The sequence below is a fragment of the Apis mellifera genome, linkage group LG2, assembly GCF_003254395.2.
Source record: "Apis mellifera strain DH4 linkage group LG2, Amel_HAv3.1, whole genome shotgun sequence".
NCBI classification, from domain to species: Eukaryota; Metazoa; Arthropoda; class Insecta; order Hymenoptera; family Apidae; genus Apis; species Apis mellifera.
This window is the reverse complement of record NC_037639.1, coordinates 15,303,219-15,326,261: the sequence shown is the minus strand read 5'-3', so window position 1 is coordinate 15,326,261 and position 23,043 is coordinate 15,303,219. Positions and strand designations below refer to the sequence as shown.

The 23,043-nt window shown below is 43.3% G+C and overlaps 1 protein-coding gene across 12 annotated transcripts; it reads left to right on the top strand.

Moving 5' to 3' along the window:
* Nucleotides 1-2,076: 2,076 nt before the first annotated feature.
* LOC551688 (band 7 protein AGAP004871) lies at nt 2,077-23,002 on the top strand. Of its 12 annotated transcripts, none has more exons than XM_016910774.2 (8): nt 2,077-6,582; nt 10,364-10,571; nt 11,624-11,804; nt 13,474-13,635; nt 15,589-15,754; nt 16,005-16,229; nt 19,450-19,598; nt 19,691-20,121. In XM_016910774.2, the coding sequence occupies exons 1-6, from the start codon at nt 6,406-6,408 to the stop codon at nt 16,221-16,223; spliced, it is 1,113 nt and encodes a 370-aa protein (XP_016766263.1). In that variant the 5' UTR covers nt 2,077-6,405; the 3' UTR covers nt 16,224-16,229; nt 19,450-19,598; nt 19,691-20,121. The 12 variants fall into 12 exon arrangements, with proteins under 12 accessions (XP_016766263.1, XP_006568843.1, XP_016766262.1 ...); XM_006568780.3 differs by having other exon boundaries at nt 16,401-19,598; XM_016910773.2 differs by having other exon boundaries at nt 16,005-19,376.
* The last annotated feature ends 41 nt before the right edge of the window (nt 23,003-23,043 follow it).

The window sequence follows — 23,043 nt, the reverse complement described above, 5'->3', positions numbered from 1 at the left end:
TTTTCGTAACTGGAAACAACGTGGAAACGGAATGAAGAGCTATTTATTACAAGCGAATTAGAGTTAAACAGCGATAACGAAGAGGAGAATATTATAAATAAGCATCCGCGTCCAGGGCAAAAAAGAAAGAGATTATTGTTGACCAACACATCGAAACTACGTTCGATATGGAACAATTTGGAGAGAAATAAGTGGAAATTCCAAACCTGGCAAAACACCAGTTCATAATATTTTTAGAAATGTCAGATCATTTTATATATATTCAGTATAATAAATTAACCATTATTTATGTTGATCATAAAAACGATAATTTTTTTAATCATTAACCGAACGTGGTAGGAATAAGTATACAAGAATTGTATAGGTATATTTAGTGTTAACGATCGCCTCGCTCTTATACGTGCCTAGTTGCCGGATTTCGAATCGACGACTTCGTTGTTGCCATTCTTTCGATCGCCCACTTACAGCAAACTTCACAACAGTTTATTCGCAACGTATTCATCGGTCGAAAGCGAGCAGAAACGGCGACAGGTGGCGGCACGCGTGTTGGTTAATCCGGTTTTCTCGAATTTAGCAACGCGTGCGGCAGCGTGGAATCGTCGACCAGGGCCTGCTGTTGCGTTCGTTCCGGGATTTGGCTTACTGGCGACGCGCCCGCCCTAATTATCTCGTTCCCTATTTTCCCCCCTCCTCACCAAAACCATTGATTTCATTAGGTCCTGGAAATCAAACTCGCGATTGAAAATTTCATCGTTTCGCGTTTCTAACCGTTTTTGCACCGACTCACACACTTGCACGCCATGCGACTACTGTGGAAGCGAGCGCAGAGCTTCTGACGCGACGATTGGTCGCTTCAATCCCCTCTTAGTGCGCGAAAAGCAAGGATTGGACGAAAAACCAAGGCTCGCGACAATCTTACAGTTGGAATAGAAAACTAGGCAAATAGAATTTAGCGACGGTACAGCAAACGATTAATTTAGAAAGCATTTCGAATTTGACGAACGTACGATAAACTGAATCTCGAGAAAATAGATATTCTATTTATGGTTATTTGCTACGGGATGTTCGCGAAAATTCTATCCTATAAATTATCCGATAAATATAAGCCAGATATGGATTTAAATAATGATATTTTAATGAAATAAAAACAATAAAACTGAAAATTATAAAATGAAAAAAGCATTATAAGAAGACATGCTGCATATTAAGAATATTATTATTACTTTTGTATAAATATAATAAATAAACAATGATATAAATGCATGTATTATAATACATTATAATACAAGATAGATTAAAATTAATCCATAAATATGAGTGGCTAAATTAAATCTGTGTCAAGTGCGGTTGTAAACAAAATTAATTTTAATATATAATTTTGCAAAGTTTTGCGAATCAAATATGGCAGTAAAAAAAATAGAGAGTTTCTACTTTTCATATATCCAACTGTTAGTGGAACATATAAAAAATCATTGACAAATCCTTTATGAATTTCTAACATGAAATAATTACTTAAACTTTACAAAAAAAATTTATTGATAATATGTATAATGATTTAAATTAAAATAAATGTTTCGAGATGTCATATCATGAAATTTAAACGCTTCTTAATAAATTTACAGAATAAGTCTCGATTACTGAAATGTATTAAATGATCAGTTATCGATTGGCTCACTGCTTATAAACGCTGTATATTTTGTTTAATCTGTAAACGTTTAAAAAAGAGGATTAAAATTTAATAATATATAAGAGTTTTACGGTTATATTGAAACAATTATTTTTTTATAAATTTGAAAACGAATTTTTTCCACTTAATATAACAATTGTTCGAAGCACTTTGTTTCACGCTAGATTTCGTTATCAATCAATAAGAGACAAACTTATATTTTAAAATATATATTACATAAGATATTCAATCTTAAATTCCTCCAAAATTATGGTTCTCACAATGTCCCCAATGTTAGCTTGGAAGCCCTAAAAAAAAAAAAAAAAATAAAATTAGCTCGAGACAAATTTGATTTTTGAACAAGAATTCCAATTTTATTTTAGAATGAAGAAATCTGATGATTTTACGTTATTTGTAAAACATTCGTCACGCAGCAAAAAAAAAAAGGAAACAAAGGGAATAAATTCGATCGAAGATCCTGATCGTCGAGGAGGAGAGTAGAGCAAGGTGGCGGGAGCCGCATATTGCGCTATTATCGCGAGCATTCTGGGCATAGGAATCGATCACGGATATCTACGGCCGCCGATGCATAGTCGCGTAAATCGCATTCCGTCCACGCGTTTGCGTGCAACTCGGCGTGGCCCGCTCCTCACTCCCCAACTCGCGGCTATATGCGCCCACCGCTCTGCGGCTCGCGCCATTATTATTATTATTAAGCGGCGCAAACTGCGATCATCCTCCCCCCACCCTGCCTCCCCTCCCACTCTCCGACTGACTCGCATCATCCGTTAAACGCGATGATCGTTAAACGCCGCGACGACTCCCCCCCCTCCACCTCCTCGATCGATACGAAGGATATTCTTTTTGACTTTTGTCAATTCGATGAGAGAACGATGCGTGACAACGATACGAGGAATATAATATCGAATTTGTGTTATTTTCGAAACGAGTCAAAGTTCAGATTGTTTAATTTGCACGAATCGTGTGACACGAAATTGCCGATATTTGATATATATATGTATGTATGTATATCGAAAACGGATATACGCGATATAACGCGCCGCGTAGCGCGTTTTATTTATCCATTCGTTTAATTTTCTTCGGCCCCCCCCGTTATTATTGCTGAATAAATCGAATGGCTAATTAAATGTTTGAATAATATAATCGAGCCACACGATGTTGAATATAACGAGCGCTATTAAAATCGATATTAACAGTATGCTCGATACGATGGGAATCGGTTATTGTATTGTTACACGGGATGGGCGAAACGCGATTCCAATTAACGATCCCGTTTCTCAAAAATCCCTGTTAAATCTCTTCGATCGATAAATCGTTCACAAATGATACGAATAATCGAGAAAATCTGATTAATTTTTGTCGAAGGAATGTGTTATTCGAAGCTAATTTTCCCTTGGGGACTAATCTCCGCTATCTCCGCTTTATACGCGGACGAGACACGATGGACGGGCGGGCCGTGTGCAAAGCTGGAATACGCAGCGCACGCCGGCTATCGGCCGCATCCCGGCCGGAAGATCCTTGCCAGCCAGCACGTAGCGGCCATTAGACGAGATCGGGAGACACGGTGAATGCTCGACGAGCTGTAAACGTTTAGCAGAATGGTCAGTCGACCAATATTATCTTGAATCATCCTTAACGAGCTGCGAGCATCCTCCCGATAATGGTATCGCTCCCTTTCGATCTGTGTACCACGCGCCATACTCCCTTCTCTTCGATCTCGATCGAGTATTCGGCCACGACGAGTATTCGTACACGACACATACGTCACTGTTTCGAAACCGATAGCCAATCTACTCTTGCCTCTCCTTCCATCCGAAATCAAAATCGATCCAAACTTTGAATTACCATTCTCTCTCTATCTCTCTCTTTCGAAAAGAAAACGATCGTTACAGAGGAACACGTTGTGGATCATCGATTGCACACTCCCTCTCTCTCTCTCTCTCTCTCCCTTAATTTAATTTACGTCTTCCATCTCGAATATCTCGTCGAACATCGATTACCGTCGTGGCTGATTAATTTGGTCGACGAGCGCTTAGAGGGACGGTTACCACGCAAACAAGCGCGTCGCGATACCGCGTTGGGAATAGGGTGCGATCACGCGTTGGCCAAAACACGTCCGCGTTTTCACCGTCCTCGTACCTCAGATTTGGTTACGTAATTCGAAAACGTCCCGCTCTCCTCGCTCCCCCTATCGCGCCGCTCCACGTTATAATACGAATGCAAATGCATTTTCCAGGATACGAACGAACGAACGAACGAACGATTCGAAATATTCGAAGGTTAAACCGTGCAGCGTTGGGTGAATTTTGGAAAAATTTCCGCGATTCGATTTTTCCAGGCCCAGATCAAATTTTTCCCAAACTTCGTATCGGGATTTTTCCTTTTTTCGCGCGAAAATACATCAAAACACGTCAATGATAACATCACTTTTCCCGTAAAATATTGGATTTTTTTTTTAAACTCTCTTGAACTCGTAATATTTTTTTACGTCGCACGCGAGAGTAAAGAAGAAAACGTGCAACGTTAATGTATCGGCCGAGCAGAGACTTTTGTAGAGCTCGCTGCAAGCTTGCTATAGAGAGTAAATAGAGAAGATAGAGAAAAGGAAGATGGAGGTAGGATATGGAAAGCTTAACAACGTGATCACGGTTCAAGCATTCCCACAGGATCGTCACATCGACTAGTCTACGTTTCTTCCTCTACCTTTCCCTCTACCGCTCCCCCTATTCGTAGTCACAAAATAGACACACACGGGTCTGCGCGCGTCTATGGACTTTCTCGGTCCTCGGTTCATAAGTCTCGCTTGCTTTAAACTCTATGTGCGGGAGACAGGAAGGTACAGACGGGTACGCGTACGCGGTTAAACAAAGGAGTAACCGAGCTATCTAACGATCGAGCGAGCAGAGTTTACGCGACACACCGTGAAATTGTTGAGAGATACGGAACGAGACGCGGAAATTATTCGAGTTAATCACGATTGCATCCGGGCCAACACCACTCGTTAATTTCCAATCCCCTCGAATGCCGCGTTAAACTTCTTTTAAGCCTACCTGTTGCGTCTTCCATTCGACCATCCTTTCCCCGGAATCTGCTAGTTCCGTTGGTAAACATATTCGATGGCAATTACTATCCCCCGTCTCTCGCGTACCACTTGCTCGAAAACCGATCCTCCCGAGACCGAAGCGAGGGAAGCGTAACACCGATAAGTGGAATTCGTTTGTATAATACGAATAATAAGGGTGGAGGGAAAACACGGGTAACTACTATAAATCTGAGACCCTCCCCCCCTCCCTTTCTTTGAGACCGGGTACACAGCACAGGATTTACCGCCAAGTTTAGCGCGCAACGAACCACGCCAGGTTTAAAGAATCACCAACCACTCTAACTCCAACCCCACCTTTCCTTCTCCCGTAACACCTAGTTATCCTCGGGATTTACTCCCTCACGGACGAGGGATATACACGCGGTCGCAAACACCGGCTATACACAGAGGTATATACGTACATACGTAGTATGGTCACGGTGATTTGGTAGCTTACGCCGTGCTGAATCCTACGATACACACAACGTGCATGCTAGCTAAGTACTGTTCGCTGGTGGAAAGAAGTCTCGCGAAACGGCAACAGGGGTCCCTCGCTAGGACCGCCCATCCCCACTTTAGACCCTTTATTGACAAACCACTTGACAACGCTGCATAACAGTAAGAGATACAGTTTGAATATTCAAAATCATAAAAATTAGTTTTTCTTCGTGAAGTTACGTTAGAATAGTCATCTAAGACTGGAAGGACTGAAATATTTTCGAAACTATCAAACTATTGTTGCAAATTGTAATTAGCCTACGCTAATTATGAGAAATAAAAAAAATTTTATATTGTAGAATACTTTGGATCAGTATACGTGACAAATATCACTGTTTTCTTTTCATCAGTTTCTTGGCTATTTTCTTTTTTTACGGACGAGAAATGGAAGGACATGGACATCGAATCCCTTCACTCCGCTCGGTTTCCAGTTTGTTGACAGTTTTGCATCCCGCAATCCGTCGGGAGTTAATTCGATTCCGTTGGTTTCGGAAAGTTAATGCGGTCGAAAATACCCGTCGCATCGATTGCGTTTACAGAGACGAGAAACTCGTCTAATTCTTGAATTTATCGCCAACATACGTTGTACATATATATCTGGTTTGCGTGCGATTTTCCAACGAGATTAAATATCTCGTTCTACCAATTTCATCGATCTCTCGTAATCGCCATGTCCGATCGTTTCATTACAGGATATCGCTCGATTTCGGATCGATGGATACGTCTAGCGATTCTTTCGCGTCACGGAATTCCACGGTAAATACAGGGATCCGGTTCACTTCTCTCTCTCTCTCTCTCTCTTTCTCTCAGAGATCTCAGAGAGTGTAATTCGGTTCGTCTTTTATTAACGGCGAATTAAAATGTTATTTTCCCCACGGGGCGACGAGTAAATTGCTACGTAACGAGATAGGCGGAAACTTGAAATTTTATAGTGTAACAAGATAGAAGGTAGCGAGTGGCACGAATAACGTTGCACGAAACACGTGAAGCGGATAGAACGACATGGATCGTACGAGGAACGCGTAAAGAGGAACGTGTAACATTAAAAACATTATTCGAAATTTATTCTCTATTGAAACAAACGCGTGAAGATTTTTTCACTGCTTTCCTTGGTTTCTGTTTCGATAAGAATTGATCGATGTTGTTCGATTTATGGATCCGAAACCGTCCACCATCAACGACACACGGCGCTTTCAAGCATAGTTCGAGTACTAATCCGAGTGACCAAGATGGCTCAACTTTCGCAGTAAGAAGGGAATCGATGGTCCCCACAGATGGCGTTGACCCGTCAGATGACGTTCGAGACGTCGACTCGGTAAGTAGACGGGTGAAGAGGGGGGAGTCTCGCGACGAGAGAGTGAGACAGAGATCTAAGTTTTGCTCTAACGGCGGAATAATATCCTCACGTCTGTTATACGACTAATATTCACGATCGCCGTCAAGTAAATGGTACGGTGCAATTTAGACGTGTAGCTTGTTGCTCATTAGCGCCGGTATATCCGGTGGCTGATTATTATTAATAGGACGGAGGACAAAGGCGACGTTGCGCGATCCAACCGCCTCCTACCTCGCATCTACTCGTTTTTCGCGTAATCGAATATAAGCGTACTGAATATATAACGAAAAAGCGAATCGGGAAACGGCACGGGATACCTCTATCGTGCGTGTAATCGAATATTGGCGAACGACACGTGTGTATAATTAGAGTAACGCGATGTTTTTTAATTCGGTCACCGCTCTTTCTCTCTCCTTCCCTTTCTCTCTTCCTCTCTCTGCTTCCCGCACGGATTTAATGGAAAAGAGGGAGCGATACGAATATATCGTTACGCTTATTAACCCCCGGCAGCGGGAAAGCGATGCGTTTGTTTCGAACTTGATGATCGGTGGAAATATTTGGGAAACGAGGTATTACGTCAAAAAGCATCCGGCACATCGATCGATTTCGTCGTCGGGACGGTCATCCACCTCGCAGGAGGATAGGAATGCTTTCGTTTCGACTAACGAGTTTTTAATTTTAGTTTCTAATTGAAACGGGGAAAAAAGCCCCCTTTCTCCCTCTCTTCCTCTCTAGCAACCGTGTATCATAAAAAGTTATCATTGGTCGGTATCGGAGTGAAAAAAATAGCTCGATAAATTCGGGCAACGGCGATCCTCGTAAATTAAAATCGTAAAGTATAAAAGTGGAAGGAAATTCCATCGATCGCTCGGACGTCGAATATAAATCGAGCAACGGACAACGGGTTATCGAATCAACGCGACTGGCCTAGAATAACCAAACATTCCTCCGTGTTTAAACGCTGTCACGAGTCGATTACCACCTCGCCGCTGCTTTATCGCTCCCTTCGTTTATCCCCAATTTATACATAAAAATGCTCTCGGGGAGGGGCAAATATACGACGGATATACGAGGATACTCGTTCAAACATCTCGGCGTTTGAATCATCGAGGCTAATCGTTATTCTTGGAAACTATTGCTCTCTCTCCCTTCCCCTCGTTCCTCCTCCCATCTAATTACACCGCCCGTTGTTCGAAACTTCGCGCAAAATTTTCCAATCGCGAGAAATTAACAAGGGAATCGTTGACAATTGTCGTTAAAGGAGGGAGGTTTTCGAATCGGGGCGGAAATTACGCGGAATAAAATTGTTGTCCAAACAATGTGGAAATTAGCGGAATTGTTCCTTCGGCGTTATTGCCGATTAAACGGGGAATTTGTTATCGCGCCGACGACTTGCTCGCTCGAATCGGCCGATTATTCCTGCTATATCGACAGACGATAGATCGATCGACGATTCGAAAACCAACTCGCTGTCCGCGTTTCTCGCGTTATCGTCCGCCGCACACTCGATCGTAAGTATTTTTTTTTTTTTATTTGGCGCAACTTTTACCGCTCCCTCTTTTTCTCCCCCTCCCTCCCCCAACCGATTTTTAAATCCCCGGATCGTTACAATTTTTCTCGGCAATTTTTTCGATGGTTTGGGGAATTCGGATTCGGGAAAATCCGAGGGAAGCGTTTTTTGAAATTATGAACGAGCGAGAACGAGATAAAAATAAATAAACGAAGAAAAGGCAGGCTTTCAAACCGCTTGCAATTATTTCATTGTACGACTTTTTTATAGATCCCAAGAACGGATCCGTGGAAAGAGGACACTTTTTCCCCAACTTAACCGCTTCTTTTGTACTCTCTCTCTCTCTCTCTCTCTCTCTCTCTTCCTTGGTAATTTGGAAAAATTCGCTTTAATATTACGCTTTCCCTCTTTCAAAGTGTCTCGTACTTTTAATTAATTCAACGACGTCTCTTTCGTTAATTATATGGGGAGGGGGAGAAAAAAAATGGAAAGGGTTAATCGACGCGTATTCGATTTTACGCGGTTCATATTATATTCCTCCGTTCAAAGGGAACTCGTCTCGTTAACGCCTGTCGTCGCGCCCTCTCTCTCCAAGGAGAAGGAAAGAAAGAGGAGGGGGGGTCTCACTTCGTCGAAGAATTAACGCAGCAAGATTGGCCTCCCCCCCTCTCGAGGCAAATTCTCAAATTTCACCGTGACGAACGATTCAATTACGGGAATATAAAGTATCCCTCGACCCTAACCTGGAAATTAAATCGATTTTACGACGGGGAGAGGAGGAGGGGGTATCCTTTTACGACGCCATAAAGTGGTCTCGAACGACGCCTCGATTACCGACGTATTAACGCTTCGCTTGCGGGACGCCGAAATATTCGAAGTTGTGTCGCTTCGGACGACAGGCGAGTTTCGGTCGATAAAAAAGGGCGAGGAGCGAAAAAGATTTCGCGTCCGCCGGGCGAAAGATGAAACGCGGGCAACAGCGCCTCCGGCGGGCCCGCGAAACGCTGCGTTTCGTCGATCCACGCCACGCAATTACTCATTATGTACATAAACAAGGAGCGTGTTCCGAGGAGGGTATGACGACCGGTTAATTTGGTAGAGGTTTGCGGTGTTGCGGCGTGGACGCGTGTGGTAGTGGTAGCCTGGCGGCCGTTTATCCCTCGTCCCACCATAAAATCCGCTCGTTGCTCGCCGTCCCTTAGTGGGCGAAACGCCTTCGTCGTAAGCGGATTCCGCCCCCGGAATCTATGGGGATCTCCATCCAGGGGACGAAGAAAGAATTTTCGGAGGAAAATCGTTGCAGAGGGAACTAGGGACTAATCGTCGTCGAAGGAGCCGAGAGTGATCGACGACACGAGAGAGAGGAAGAGGTTGGAAAAAGGGAGGAAGTGAGAGGAAGTGGTGTGGGGATCCCTGGCGTGATGCGACATGGTACGCTACGGATGCGCGAAAACCGACAGCGGTGGAGTCGAGTGCTTCGTCGAGTTCAGTGAGGCCACCACGTTGCACGATAGTATTTCCCAACGTTGCCGTTTTCGTTTCAAACCCATTGCCAAATAGAGGGGGCGAAAGCTGCGAAAAAAGCAAAGAAAAATATAGCGAGATTATTTTCGGGGAGAAAAGAAAAAAAACGGTGTCCGGCTCGCGAATCCCGAGCTCGCGGTAAAAAAGAATAGAGAGAGAGAAAAGGAACGCGTCGAATCCCTCCAGTTTTCGTCCTCTCGAAGACGTTCTCTTTCTTTTCGACGAATATTATTATTATTAAATCGCGGGAACTTCGATCGATTCGAAAATCGCAGCCGGTGAATTTTGAAGAGAAAAAGTAACGCGATGAAATTAATGAGAAAGGCCGTGGACGGATGGGGGACGAATTACTTTTCTGCCAGTCGTTCCATTTCACGCGCAATTTACCGAGAACGAGAGAGAGAGAGAGAGAGAGAGAGAGAGAGAGAGAGAGAGAGAGAGAGAGAGAGAGAGAGAGAGAGAGAGAGAGAGAGAGAGAGAGAGAGGGAGAGGGAGACCTTTGCGCGATTGCTTTTGCGCGCGATATCAAGGAAAAGAGACACGGAAGGAAATCCTCTACCGGTATAATCGGTGATAAATCGTTTCCATTACTCGGCGGAGAACTCGAAATCCTTTTTTCTTCTTCCCCTCCCTCCCCTCCTCGCGAATTATTATTCCTTCGTTACGAGCGTGTCGCGCTTGCATCATCTTGTAAATATCACCTTCCTTTGTTTTGTTCTCTGGGAGGAAACAGAGGAATCGTCGGTGGCACGAGGCGAGACGAAGATCGGAGCTACGACTAGATTCGTCGAGTTGTTGGCAACTATAGGCTCGTTCCTGCTGGTGCTCGTTACGTTGCCCTTCTCGCTCTGCTTCACCTTCAAAGTCGTGCAAGAGTACGAGAGGGCCGTCGTGTTCAGAATGGGACGGCTGAAAGGCGCCGCTTATGGACCAGGTAAACCTATGCTCGCCACGGTGGAAACAAACGCGAATCCGATTGGTCAATTTGAAAGGAAACACCTATTTTTTGTTTCTACCATAGTGTTTGTCACATGTACTAATCCATTTAATTTATAAACGTAATTTCATATTCGTGTAGTTAAAATAATAATTGTACGAATAAGCTAGATATAACATCAGGATAATTAATAGTTTAGAAAATATTTCAGTAGCGCGTAGTGTCAACAAAGCGTCTGAAATGTAGGAAAGTAGGCGGTCCTAGCGAAGGACCCCTCTTGCCCTTCCATCTTACGTGACTTTTTTTCAACGGTAAACAGTACAGTTTCTTTGTTTCTACTTATTCTGTATCTAAACTTTGATGCATTAATCCAGAGTATCGATGCAATATAAAAATTTTTTCTCATAATACGCGTAGATTAATTATGATTAGTAACGATAGTTTAATTTATAAATATAATTTTGTATAAATAATTAAGATAATAATAATTGTACGTATACGAATAAGCTAGACATACCATTAAAATTATAATTATAATATAAATTTTAGAAAATAATTTTAGTCTTGTATGATTATCGATTTTGAATATTCGAATTGTAGCTCTTCTATTAGTATGCAGCGTGCGGTGTCGGAATTGTCAACAAAGTCTAAAGCGGTGTCTAAAGTGGGGATAGGCGGATCCCTCTTGCCCCTGCACCGTCTCGCGAGAGTTCTTTCCACCAATAAACAGCATGAACTGAACGCTTATTTCCCCACACATTTTTACTTCTACCGTGGCATTTATCACATACACTAACCCAAGATGATCCGTATCTAAGCCTTAATGCTTTAAGCGTAGGCATAGAAACCTACAGTTTTCTTACGTACCGACACGATATAAACATTCTTTTATTTCTCGTAACGCGTACGAATAATACTATCAAAATAATTCGATCTCAAATATTTCAATCTTGAATGATTAAATCGAATTTCGAATCATATAACGATGAGGCAATTTCTCTCTCTTTTTCCTTTCTCCCAGTAATATTTCATTTATTACTACTCCGTAGGCACGTTTTTCGTGATGCCATGCGTGGACAACTGCGTGCGCGTCGATCTGAGGACGGTCTCGTTCGACGTGCCTCCGCAAGAAGTTCTCACCAAGGATTCCGTGACGGTGAGCGTGGACGCGGTCGTCTATTATCGCATAAAGGAGCCGTTGAACGCCGTAATCAAGATAGCCAATTACAGGTACAAATACTTTCGATACTTTTTCCCCTTCTCCCCTCGAGCTTTACACAGAGAGAAAAAGATTTTCAATCCCGTATGAAAATTTTGAACGATGCGGTATAACGGTAACCGCGTTTAGCCGTGTTTTTTTTCGCCGTTAACTCGGCGAAATGAACGCGGTGCGCGGCAAGCGTGGTTAATGGGTAGTGGGGCGAGGGTGGAGGGGGAAGGAAATGCGCGCTATCGCAAAAGAGATTTCACCCGCGTAATGCGAATGGTTGGCGAAAGGACCGGCGACAACTCGTTGAATGACTCGGTAACATTTAGCTTCCTTCTATTTCTCTCGGGGAGACGAGGGAAACAACCGCGCTCGCAATTTTAATCCGTATCAACCGTTGAAAAACCAATGTGGAAGGGGAGGGGGAAAGGACGAAAGACAGAGAGAGAGAGAAATAGAAAAATCGAACTTAATCACGGATTTTTTCCGCGCGATTGATACGATCCTTTTTCTCGTTTTGAATTTTGAATTTGAATTCCCGATTACGTGTGTAAACGCGAAAAAAGTGGAGGAGAGGGGGGAGGAGGATGAAAGGGAAGGGGCATTCGACTTTAGATTAAGACGGCGTCTGGGATAAGCGCCGAAATTGTCGAGACGAGGGAAATTAATTAGGGCTTCCTTGGACGACCGGGGTTAATTAACGCGGACACCATTTTCTGAAATTTTAATTAGCATCACGGGACTCGTAGAGCGTCGTCCTCGTCCTCGTCCTCGTCGTCTGGAATCGCCGATGCCGGAGAAAAATGCGAGACAGAGAGAAGGAGAGAGAGAGAGAGAGAGAGAGAGAGAGAGAGAGAGAAGGGGGGATAGAGAGAGAGAGAAAGAGAGGGGGGGGGAGGGAGGGAGGGGGAGAGAGGGGGGAGAGAAGGATATATATATATATATATATATATATATATATATATATATATATATATATATATATATATATAGAGAGAGAGAGAGAGAGAGAGAGAGAGAGAGAGAGAGAGAGAGAGAGAGAATTCGCCCCGCGCGGGGAGCAAACTGATTAATCGCGTGAAAGTTGCATCGATTGGCTCGAAAATCTTTCGCGAATGCGCGCGCAAGAGAGAGAGACAGAGAGAGAGAGAAAGAAAGAGAGAGAAACTTTCTCGATCGATAAAGAAGAAAGTGTTCCGTTGCAGCGGAATTGGAAAAATGGAATACACGATAGATAGAATTAACCGAGCTCCATCTCGACGAGCGAGGACGCAACGTGGACGAGACGTTTTTTTTAAACGCACGGCACACGTGACAGTTTCCGCGAGGCGGACGACGTTTAATTAACTGGAGCGCGGACGGGAGGGGGGGCCGATGTTTAATTATGGAAAAGACGACGACGTAATTGTACGGTGTATTCATTTCGACTCGACGCCGCCAACTTTGATCAAAATTCCTCCACTCCACTCCACTGATTACGACGTTAAAACGTTACTACGCTCGTTTCCCGTTACTGAGCTACCAATGGGGAAGAGGAAGGGGGAGAAGGAAAAAAAAAAGAGAAAAAAAACGATTTCACTCGCGCGCGATGTACACACGTGCACGCGCGTGAGATAAAAAATCATGGACGCTCGTCGAAACGTGAAATTTCGCAGTAATTGGGTAAAAGCGAAATTGGCGGGATATTTCCAGCCACTCGACTCGGCTACTGGCTGCCAGCACGTTGCGAACGGTGCTTGGGACGAGAAACTTGGCCGAAATTCTCTCGGAACGTGAAACCATTTCCCACACCATGCAAACCTCACTCGACGAAGCCACGGAGCCCTGGGGTGTCAAGGTCGAACGCGTTGAAATGTGAGTATATATATATATATATACGCGTCCCAAGTCTTTTAACCGACGCAGTCGAGAACCCGTCCTCGATCGGTAAAAACGATTGGCGGAGACCGAGGGCTCCGAGCCGTGACCGATTTCGCTTTTCGAGGAAGATAGATGGCAGGATCGAGAGTCAACGATCGAAGGAAAAATAGTCCGTCTATCGATCATCGCGGGACGGACGAACGTATAAACGTTACGTTATCGACGGATAGAAGAATATCTCGTCTCGTTGAACTCGGTGGAAAGGAGCGGATACGGTGAAATATAACCCTTGATCGACAGCCTCGATGATCGTTCCACTCGATACGCCGAGAATTTCGTATTTTTATCTCGAATCGGTAAGGAACGATCTTTTCTCCCTATCCTATTTCAATTTTCCGACCATTCTTGAAAGAACCGATATTAATTCGATCGATTTTAAGTATCCAATCGTATATCGACGTATATCGAGATATTAGAAAACGGTCTCGAGAAACGTGTTATAAAAACAGGATGTTAAAGTCTAAAATCGAATGAATGTCGAGCAAATGTGACGCTATTCGAAAGACCATTTACCATCGTACGACAATCGTACGCAGCGAACGAAATCGATATATAGTTTACTTTAATTCGATCGGATTATTTTTCGCGAAAATGCAAAACTGAGAGAAGCCTGAGAAAAAGAAAAATTCGCGTAGAAAATAAAATTCAAAATCCTACCGATTTCGCTTTTTCTTTGTCCTAAAGGTTGTAAGAAAACGAAAGGTAGAGAAGAAGAAAAAAAAGTGACGAAATACTTGGCCGGAGGAAAGTGTGGCGCGCGTCGTGTTCACTGGTCGACGTACGCGGGCGCGCATAAACGCGAATACTGGGGAGGGAGGCGGGCGAGGAGGGGGGAGGATCATAGCTCGACGAGACGTATCCGAAAAGGAAGAGCCCTTTAGTCTCGATGCTCGCATCGTCTCCGCGTTCCCCGATAGTCTCTCCCCTTTTTCTAAAGGGTGGAAAAGATTCGAGTATCCGGTGAAAAGAACCCTTTGAAACACGCGTCAAAGAGCCGTGCGGAGATCGTGGCGCGGCCCAAGTGCGCTACTTATCGCCGGGAAAAAATGTTTCCCGTCTCTCGTTACATCGAAACAGCGAACAGCGCCACCTCCCGTCTCGAACGCGAAAGCTCTGCCTCTATCCGTACGGAGTTGATGATTAAGTAGAAGAAAGGAACGTTCGCGCGTTTCTGTTTCTCGTCGAACGAATAGTTGGAGGCAAAGTGCATTTTGACGACGAGAAATACACGCGACTTGTTTTCTTGAAAATGACCGATTCGCCTGGCAAAAAGGCGCAGACCATTTTTAACCTCGAACCCGTATGTCGACTAACCTACGCAAAAGGAAAAATAATAAAAAGGATAGAATATTTTTATTTCCCTTCCTTTTCGAAAAACGAAATTCGTTCTTATCCAATCGCGAAACGGGAATTTATCCATCTCGACGAGATTCGACGGAGCTCGTTTCCGCTTCACTGTTCGCTACGCGGAAACCATACGCTTCGATCCGAAAACACGTACGTAAGAGAACGCATAAAACAAAGGAATCTTCTTTATTCCGGCCGTGTCCGTGGAACTTGGCCAAGAAACTATCCTCGAATGTGTCCACTCTTACACGGCGTTCCATCTCTCTCTTTTAAGGCCGAGTCTCGTAAAAAAAAAAAAAAAAAAAAAAAACTAGTTTTCCATGCATGATCATTCCTTTCCTTCCGTTTCGAAAGACGAAATCGTAAAATTATACGTAACGCGTATAAGAGAGAGAGAGAGAAATGGGACAGAAAAATCGAATATCATGAAAATCGATGGGATCTCGCGGTTCGTGAATCGGGTTGTAGTAGGTAAAGAGAGACAGGTAAAGGTAGGCGAAAGGGAAACGAAAGGAGTTGGAACGGATGTTCCTGATTTAGAAAGGACGTTCGGCTTCCGGTGCAGCTGCAACGAGCCATGGCCACGGAGGCAGAAGCCGCAAGGGAGGCTCGGGCCAAAGTGATCGCGGCGGAAGGGGAGATGCTGGCTTCCCGTGCCCTGAAAGAGGCCAGTGATGTCATTTCCACTAGTCCAGCCGCTCTTCAGGTACGTTCCACCTCCTGCCTCCTCGAGGAACGTCAAAGATATCTTTGTAATTCCACTCTCTCTTTCTCTCTCTCTCTCTCTTTCTCTAATTACCCTCGTCCCGTTTAATTCGAGAAAACGAATTACTCCTCTCGCACTCGACCAATCCCCAAACGTGTCCCCCTCCTTCGATTATTCCATACGAACGAATATCGATCTCTCTACATATATATATATACATATGTGTGTGTATGTGTATTCCACGACACAGCTAAGGTATCTGCAAACGTTGAGCAACATATCCGCGGAGAAGAACTCGACCATCATCTTTCCGTTGCCGGTCGAATTCTTGACACCGTTCTTCAACCGTAGCTCGTCGAGCCAGATCGAGGGCCAGGGGAATGGAACGGAATCAGGGGAGCAGGGATGCGCGGGCCGGCTTACGACTCGGCCTCACGTTCACTCGAACGGAAACGTGGCGACTAAGTGAAGATAGGTACGTACGTTTTCGAGTTTGATCGTCTCTAGGCCGGAATTCTCGCGCGATCTTTGATACACGTTCGACTGGAAACCTGTTTGTACACGTTTGCTCAAAGCGTCTCTCGACGAGCAGACGTCGTTCCTGATCAACGAGTCGCTCTTCTAAATAAACCGATGTAATTCCCAGGGATTTACAAGGGTTTCGATCTATCGAAAATTCATCCGACTGGATCGTCGCGAAGCACGAGTATATAATATCACTGGGAAAGTAATTTTGCTTCTTCACACGGGCGGCGCTACTCGAACGTTTATCCACAGCCAACTTCGTTCTAAACCGTGTTGTTACGGTATATTTCGAGAATTGGCGTTTCATGGTTTAATTGTAAGAAAAATTCGTTTGATTTTGTCGTGCGGTTGTGTTCTTCGTGAGTGATAATGAAGATACGAGACCAAAGAGAGCATTCGGTTCGATTATATTCGATTACATCGATCATATTTTACGTTTTCCATTAGTGAAAAGGTTAGGAATACCGTTCGGGCAAAAAGAAAGTTACGCGAAGTGTATGGAGAAAGTGTGAAAACTGATTTTCAATAATTTCGACGTTAAAGATGCGCCATGTTCTGAATTCGCATCGTTCGAAGCAAACCGACGAATAACAAGAAATTGCCACGAGATCGAACTCGTTCTCGATCGCATGAAACGAACTTGTGTTTCGTTATCTTGAAAAAGAGAAACGAAATTACTTTCCAATAAATAAGAAGTGATTCGAATCGAAAGGCCAGAAGGATGAAACGAGTCATCGGTTGAGGAGTTAGTTCCCCGTCGTCACGTTCCAGGCGTTGGAGCGTAGCGTGAGAGCACGTGCTCGCCACCTCTCCTTCCCCCTCCCCCTTTCCCTGTCGTCGTCGTCGTCGCTCGTTTCCTCGCTTCGAGGAAACACGGGCTAAAGCGGTGCCGCGTACATAGCTGCCGCGTCTACCTCCTCTTTATGAAACGATGTAAAACGGAAATTGCGCAAGCCCCCGCATTGAAATTTACGTATCGAATGATAACGAACTTCCTCGAACAGCCGCGTGGACCTCGAGCGCGTTTCCAAAGTGGAACACGGGCCGAGAGAGAGATAGAGATAGAGAGAGAGAGAGAGAGAGAGAGTCGGTCTAATGGAAATGAAATAGGCTTCTCCTCCGTGCGCCAGCTTTGGACCGGCTGCGCGAGACCTGTAGAGGAGACCACTTAAATTCTGTCTGGTCGCGATAAAAATAATTAAATTCGTGTCAAAAACAGGGGCGCTCGCGGTGGGTGGAGCGTAAACGGTTGTTGTTGTGGCGGAGCATCGCGCAAACGAGAAACGAAAACGAACGGAAAGTATAAATTTCAATTTTATTACTTCGCGTACGGACGCGTTTCCTTCCTTCTTCCATCCGCTCTTTTATTATTTTCCCTTTTTTCTTTTTTTTTTTTTAAAATTCGCGAACGGAAAAAAAGGAATGGAAACGGAAAGGAAAGAAAACAAACCGGGAATAATAATATCCTGGCCGGGGTAATGTATGCAGAACAGTTTTTTTTATAAACAAGGGGAAGAGAAGGTTTAAAGGGGACTATTATTTACGCGGGAAAATTCCTCCGGTGAATTATGACGCTTGTTAACCGTGCCACGACACGACGCGAGCGCCCCTCGCCCAGGATTAAAAAGCCTTCCTCTCCCCCTCCCCTCTTCTCTCCTTCCCCCTCCCTCCTTCGTTGCACACAGCCGCGTGTGCACGAACTGCGTTAAAAAAAAAAATAATTCATCGGATAAACGGATCGAGAGATAATCGAGATAGTTTTTTAAGGAACTCGAGGGTAGGAGAGGGGGGGGAGAAGAGGAGGGAGCGGCATAATCGCTGGAAGGAGATTAATCGTGGCGCGTGGTAATTGCCTAAAGCGAACTATTTTGTAGCGAGTAGTGACGAGTTGCGGCTCGTATTTGGATCGGACTAATATTGAAGATCGTAATTAATAAACAGTGGCGCGGGATATTAATTCCTTTGCATCTCAAATATTTGTCGGTGAAATTAATTCATACTGCGCCGAAATGTCATACCGGACACGCGTAATCCGACCAAAGAGATAACGATCGGGACACGCGTTGCCAATTAAGCTTATAACCGAAGCGACGTTCCAACCTCGTTCCAATTTCATCCTTCGACGATTTTACGTACCGATCCTTTCATCCTTTCAAGGAGATTTCATTTTCGTCGAGAGAGATGAAAAATTTCTTAATGGCCAATAATGGAGAGAGCTGGAAATCGACGGTTAATTAATTCGAACGAAAATAACATTGTTTTTTCAAAGTGCGTGTGGAAACGAACCGCGAAATATAAAGCGAAAATTTCAATTATTCGAAATTCGGATTCGTTACGAATCGAGGATCGCATCGATTGTGTATAAGATACGTGCGAGGAATTTTTACTTAAAAGGTTAACGCAAAAAAACGGGGCAATACCTTTATGTTATCTAAACTGATTTTGAATATGTGGCATAGACGTGATGCTATTATAAAAGAAAGACCAGTCCTATTGCTATAGGACTGTATAATCGTGTATATTAAGTTATTCGTAAAGTAATTTTACTTTTTCACACGAGAGTCGCTAGTCGAACGTTATCCACAGCCAACTTCGTTCCAAACCGTGTTATTATATATTTTAAGAGTTGGTATTTCACGATTTATTTATGAAAAAAAATTCGTTTGATTCTATGCATTGATTTTTATATTGATTTTGTGTCATGTGCGATAACAAAGATATGAGACCAAACGTGAATATTTTCGGCGTATTTTACTTTTTATTACCGAAAAGGTTAGGAATGCCGTTCAGTCAAGAAAAAAGTTACGCGAAGTGTACAGAGAAAGTGTATCAACGGTACGCCAGTGTCAAAATTGATTTTCGAAATTTCGTTTCGACGATTTCAACGTTCTGGAAGATTGATCGAAGCCAATGAAGACAAAATAAAGGCACCAATCGAAACAAACCGATGAATAACAATTCGAGAAATTGCTACGAGATTGAATTCGTCGAATTCGACTATTCGTGATCGCATGAACAATCCAATGTTATGAGCTTCGAACGAACGACATGATGGTTTACTTTAACTGTTTGATCGACGACTGTAATGATGCGAATTGTATCGTTGCTGATTTTATTTAATCTGTATTCTATTTCTGTTCTAACTGATCTGATCTAGAAAATTATTGCAGGTTTTGATTTTTCCTCCAATCCTTATTTAAAATGCAAACTGAAAGGAATAATAGAATTGGAAGACGTTGCAAGTGTGAAGTGGCCATTGTTGCTATATCTTTGTTTGGAAATTTACGATCTGGAAAAATTTTGTATGAATTTTGAAATGGTAAAAATGATCAATGAATTTATTATATTGATGTATATACAATCTAATAGTTTGAATGAAAATTAAATTATTAAATATTCAAATTTATTTAGATTTAATTATTACCGTAGAATATTCGATATAAATATTAAGAACAAGAAACGATAAAATGGCAACTTGATACGTATTACACGTATTATGCATTTTGATGATGTAATTTGGAACGAATCTTTTCAAGTAAGAACGATATAACGATATCATATATTTATTTTAAATGTTTCTAATTTTTATAGGAATTTTATAAGATGATCCATAAACATCCGTGCAGTGAATAGAAATTATGCGCATCGAATATTTGACAAAAATATTTCCACGGATACTTGTAACAATTCTAACTATAAATTAAGAGATTATGGATACAGATTTTCTGAAACCAGCAGCTTGTTATGGGACAAAATGTTATATTTTTGAAGGGAGTAAATTGTTGCGTAAATTTTTTTTCATTATATATATAAAACAAAAAGTTGTACAAAATTTTTGTATATAATTTTTACATCTAATAAGTTTATTAATCGATTATTAATCTGTCACAAATTTAAATAGTAATATTATAATTAATTGTTATCATTGTTTTAGAAGAGTGTTAAAATATGTTAACATAATCATTATTATGTTACAATATAAATTATTGTCTGACTATCGAAGATACTGGAACCGTTAAAAATAAAAATCTGATCTTGGCTTCTTTACTCAACACTTCATCTTCGAAGAGAAGGACCAGAAGAAATCGAAACCGTAGAAAGATTATGCGAAAAATTGTCGAGAAAATAGAAATCTATCTTTTCGATAGAGTTCGCGGTGGATGTCTAACGGGAAGGAACAGAACATCTTGAAATCTAAAATCTCCGCCTATCGAAGGCTCGCCCCTTTAACGGCCCTGTAATTTCTTAGACGATAATTAGCAACCGCTTTGCACCTCGGTCGACGTTGGCTCACCGTTGCAATTAAAAATTTTTTAATTCCCCAGAGCCCAGCTTGTCCTTCGCCATCCCCGTCGTCCTCGTATACGTGTACCTTGAACAAACACACGTAACCAACTGGCTACAACCAACCCGTTTTCCATCCTGTGTCCCACCGCCTCGTTTGCCGCGCTAACTTTTCAACGCTGTTCTTTAGCCGCACTTATTTCGCTCGAACTTGAGGCGAACTTTCACACCATCCCCTCTCTCCCCACACACCATTTTCAGACTAATTTTTGTGCCAGAAAATTAACCGTTCCGTCGAGGAGACTAAAAGTAAAACCCCGTCTTCTCACCTCCTATAATAATTCGGTTTAACCAACTTGCTTCTTAACGAACTCGAAAAACGTTTCCTTCCCGCTTCTAATTTCGAATTTTTAAACGAAGGGATTTTTCAATATGATATCTTTCGTTTATAATTGTTTAAAAATGATGGTCGATTTCCCGCGGCGAGCCGCGATGGTAAATGGAGGGATGATCGTGATTATCCTCTCGCTTATCCCCCGACGAAGACGCGACTGGCCGAATAATGGGAGGCCATTACCGGGTTAGAACGCAACAAGCTCTCGCCTATTCGATCGTTAATCAGATTATTTGCTACCATCCAACCGCTACTTTGCTCCTCTCCACGGTTCGTGTCCAAACTAACGAAATCGTTTACAAGGTTGGCTCTCCCTGATCGCCTCTCTCGGATTTGCTAACCTTTCGCCAAAAATATCTCTAGTTAAAATCCACCAGAATTTAACTTTGCTCGAATATTTTTATAGATCGTCGAAGCAAGTTGCGATTGTTCGATGGAAAGTTCGAAATAACGAAAAAACGTTGCTTCTTTGTGCAACGATTGGACAGGATTGGTTGTTTCGGCTCGAACGAGTCGAGGAAAGAAAGGAAGAAACGAAAGGAGAGGGGGAAGGAGAGGAAGCGTATTGGTGTATCGGGATCGTGGACAAATACCGGTTGGGCGAGACGAATAAAACGGGCGTTGCCAATTTATCCGTCGAAAGGCACGATTAATGTTTGATCGAGACCGAGACTTGCCTTCTCTAGGGAATTTTTCGCGCATCCTCCCGAGACTCGAAGGTCTCGCACGAGCTCGCAATCTCTCTCTCTCTCTCTCTCTCTCTCTCTCTCTCTCTCTCTCTCTCTCTCTCTCTCTCTCTCTCTCTCTCTCTCTCTCTCTCTCTCTCTGTGTTTCCACGCGCGGAGAAATACTTCTCCATCTCTCCAGAGCGGAACGTGTTCTCCACCTAGAAAATAATTTCTCGAAGGGATAGTCTGGAAATGGGTGAGTTATGTCGTCCAAAGTTTTATGTTTCCAGCTCTGACTCTCGGTCGGATCCGCCCTGCAACTTTGCGGGAAGCAAGGAAGGAAGAAAGAAAGGAAGGTAGGTAGGAAGGCGGGGCGAGACGAGATGAAGCCAGGCGAGGCGAGGCGAGGCGAGGAACGAAGAAGAGGGAACGCGGAGATCGAATCGACGACGCGTGGCGCTGCGTCTGTTTTTCGTTCGACGAGCGAGAATCGGGGACGACCAATTAAAACTTACAGCCGGACGTCCCTCGTTAAAACGTTAACGCTTTTTTCCCCCCCTCCTCCCAGGTTGGAACAGGTCGACTTCGCGATAAATATCACGCGTCTTCGTTTTTTTTTTCCTTTTTTAATCGATATAGACGGTGGAAATTGTCGGAGCGCGATAATAAAGAGCGGGAAGAAAGGTTGGCTTTCTGGAATAAAATTATTCCGGTGGTGTGAATGCCGGTTTCCAAAGAGGATTAAACGGAAAGGGGGGAAGGGAGGGGGTTCAATGAACCGGAAAGGGCCGAAGCTGCGCGAAAAGTGCGACGTAATCGTGTTTTATGTAATGGAACTGAACGCTAGTTTACTCCCATTTTGCCACGCGCAAGGAGAAGCTTTTTTTTTTTCCTTTTTCCTTTTTTTTTTTTTTTTTCCATCCGTTCCCAACAGTTATCGCTCCCGTTGGTTCCATTAAAAGCGACGAAACGACCCGGAACGGTTGCGAAATCGTCCGGATTCGAAAACGCCGATCCATAAATCTTTCGCGTAAATAGTTCGAGCCGTCTAAACAATCCGTAAACAAGCCCGAGCGAAAGATGTCGAATTTGGGACGCGGGGATAAAAGCGTGGCCGGACCGAGGTAGCCCTCCCCTCCCCTCCCCTTTGAATAGTCGGTGGTTCTCGAAAAGAATCGAGATTCGATGGAAAAAGGTTTGACTTGGGACCAAAAATCGGCCCCTCCCAATAATAAGCCAGAACTCGGTGAAATTTTTCGTTGTTTTCCATGTACAGGTGTTCGAACGAGGATATCGAATATTAGGGGAGGGGGGGGGTAATCGCGTTACGGAAAAATGTAGATGCAATGTTTCATAAAAAAAAAAAAAAAAAAAAAAGAAAAATGAAACTAAAGAGGCTGGGAAAGCGGAAGCGGTGT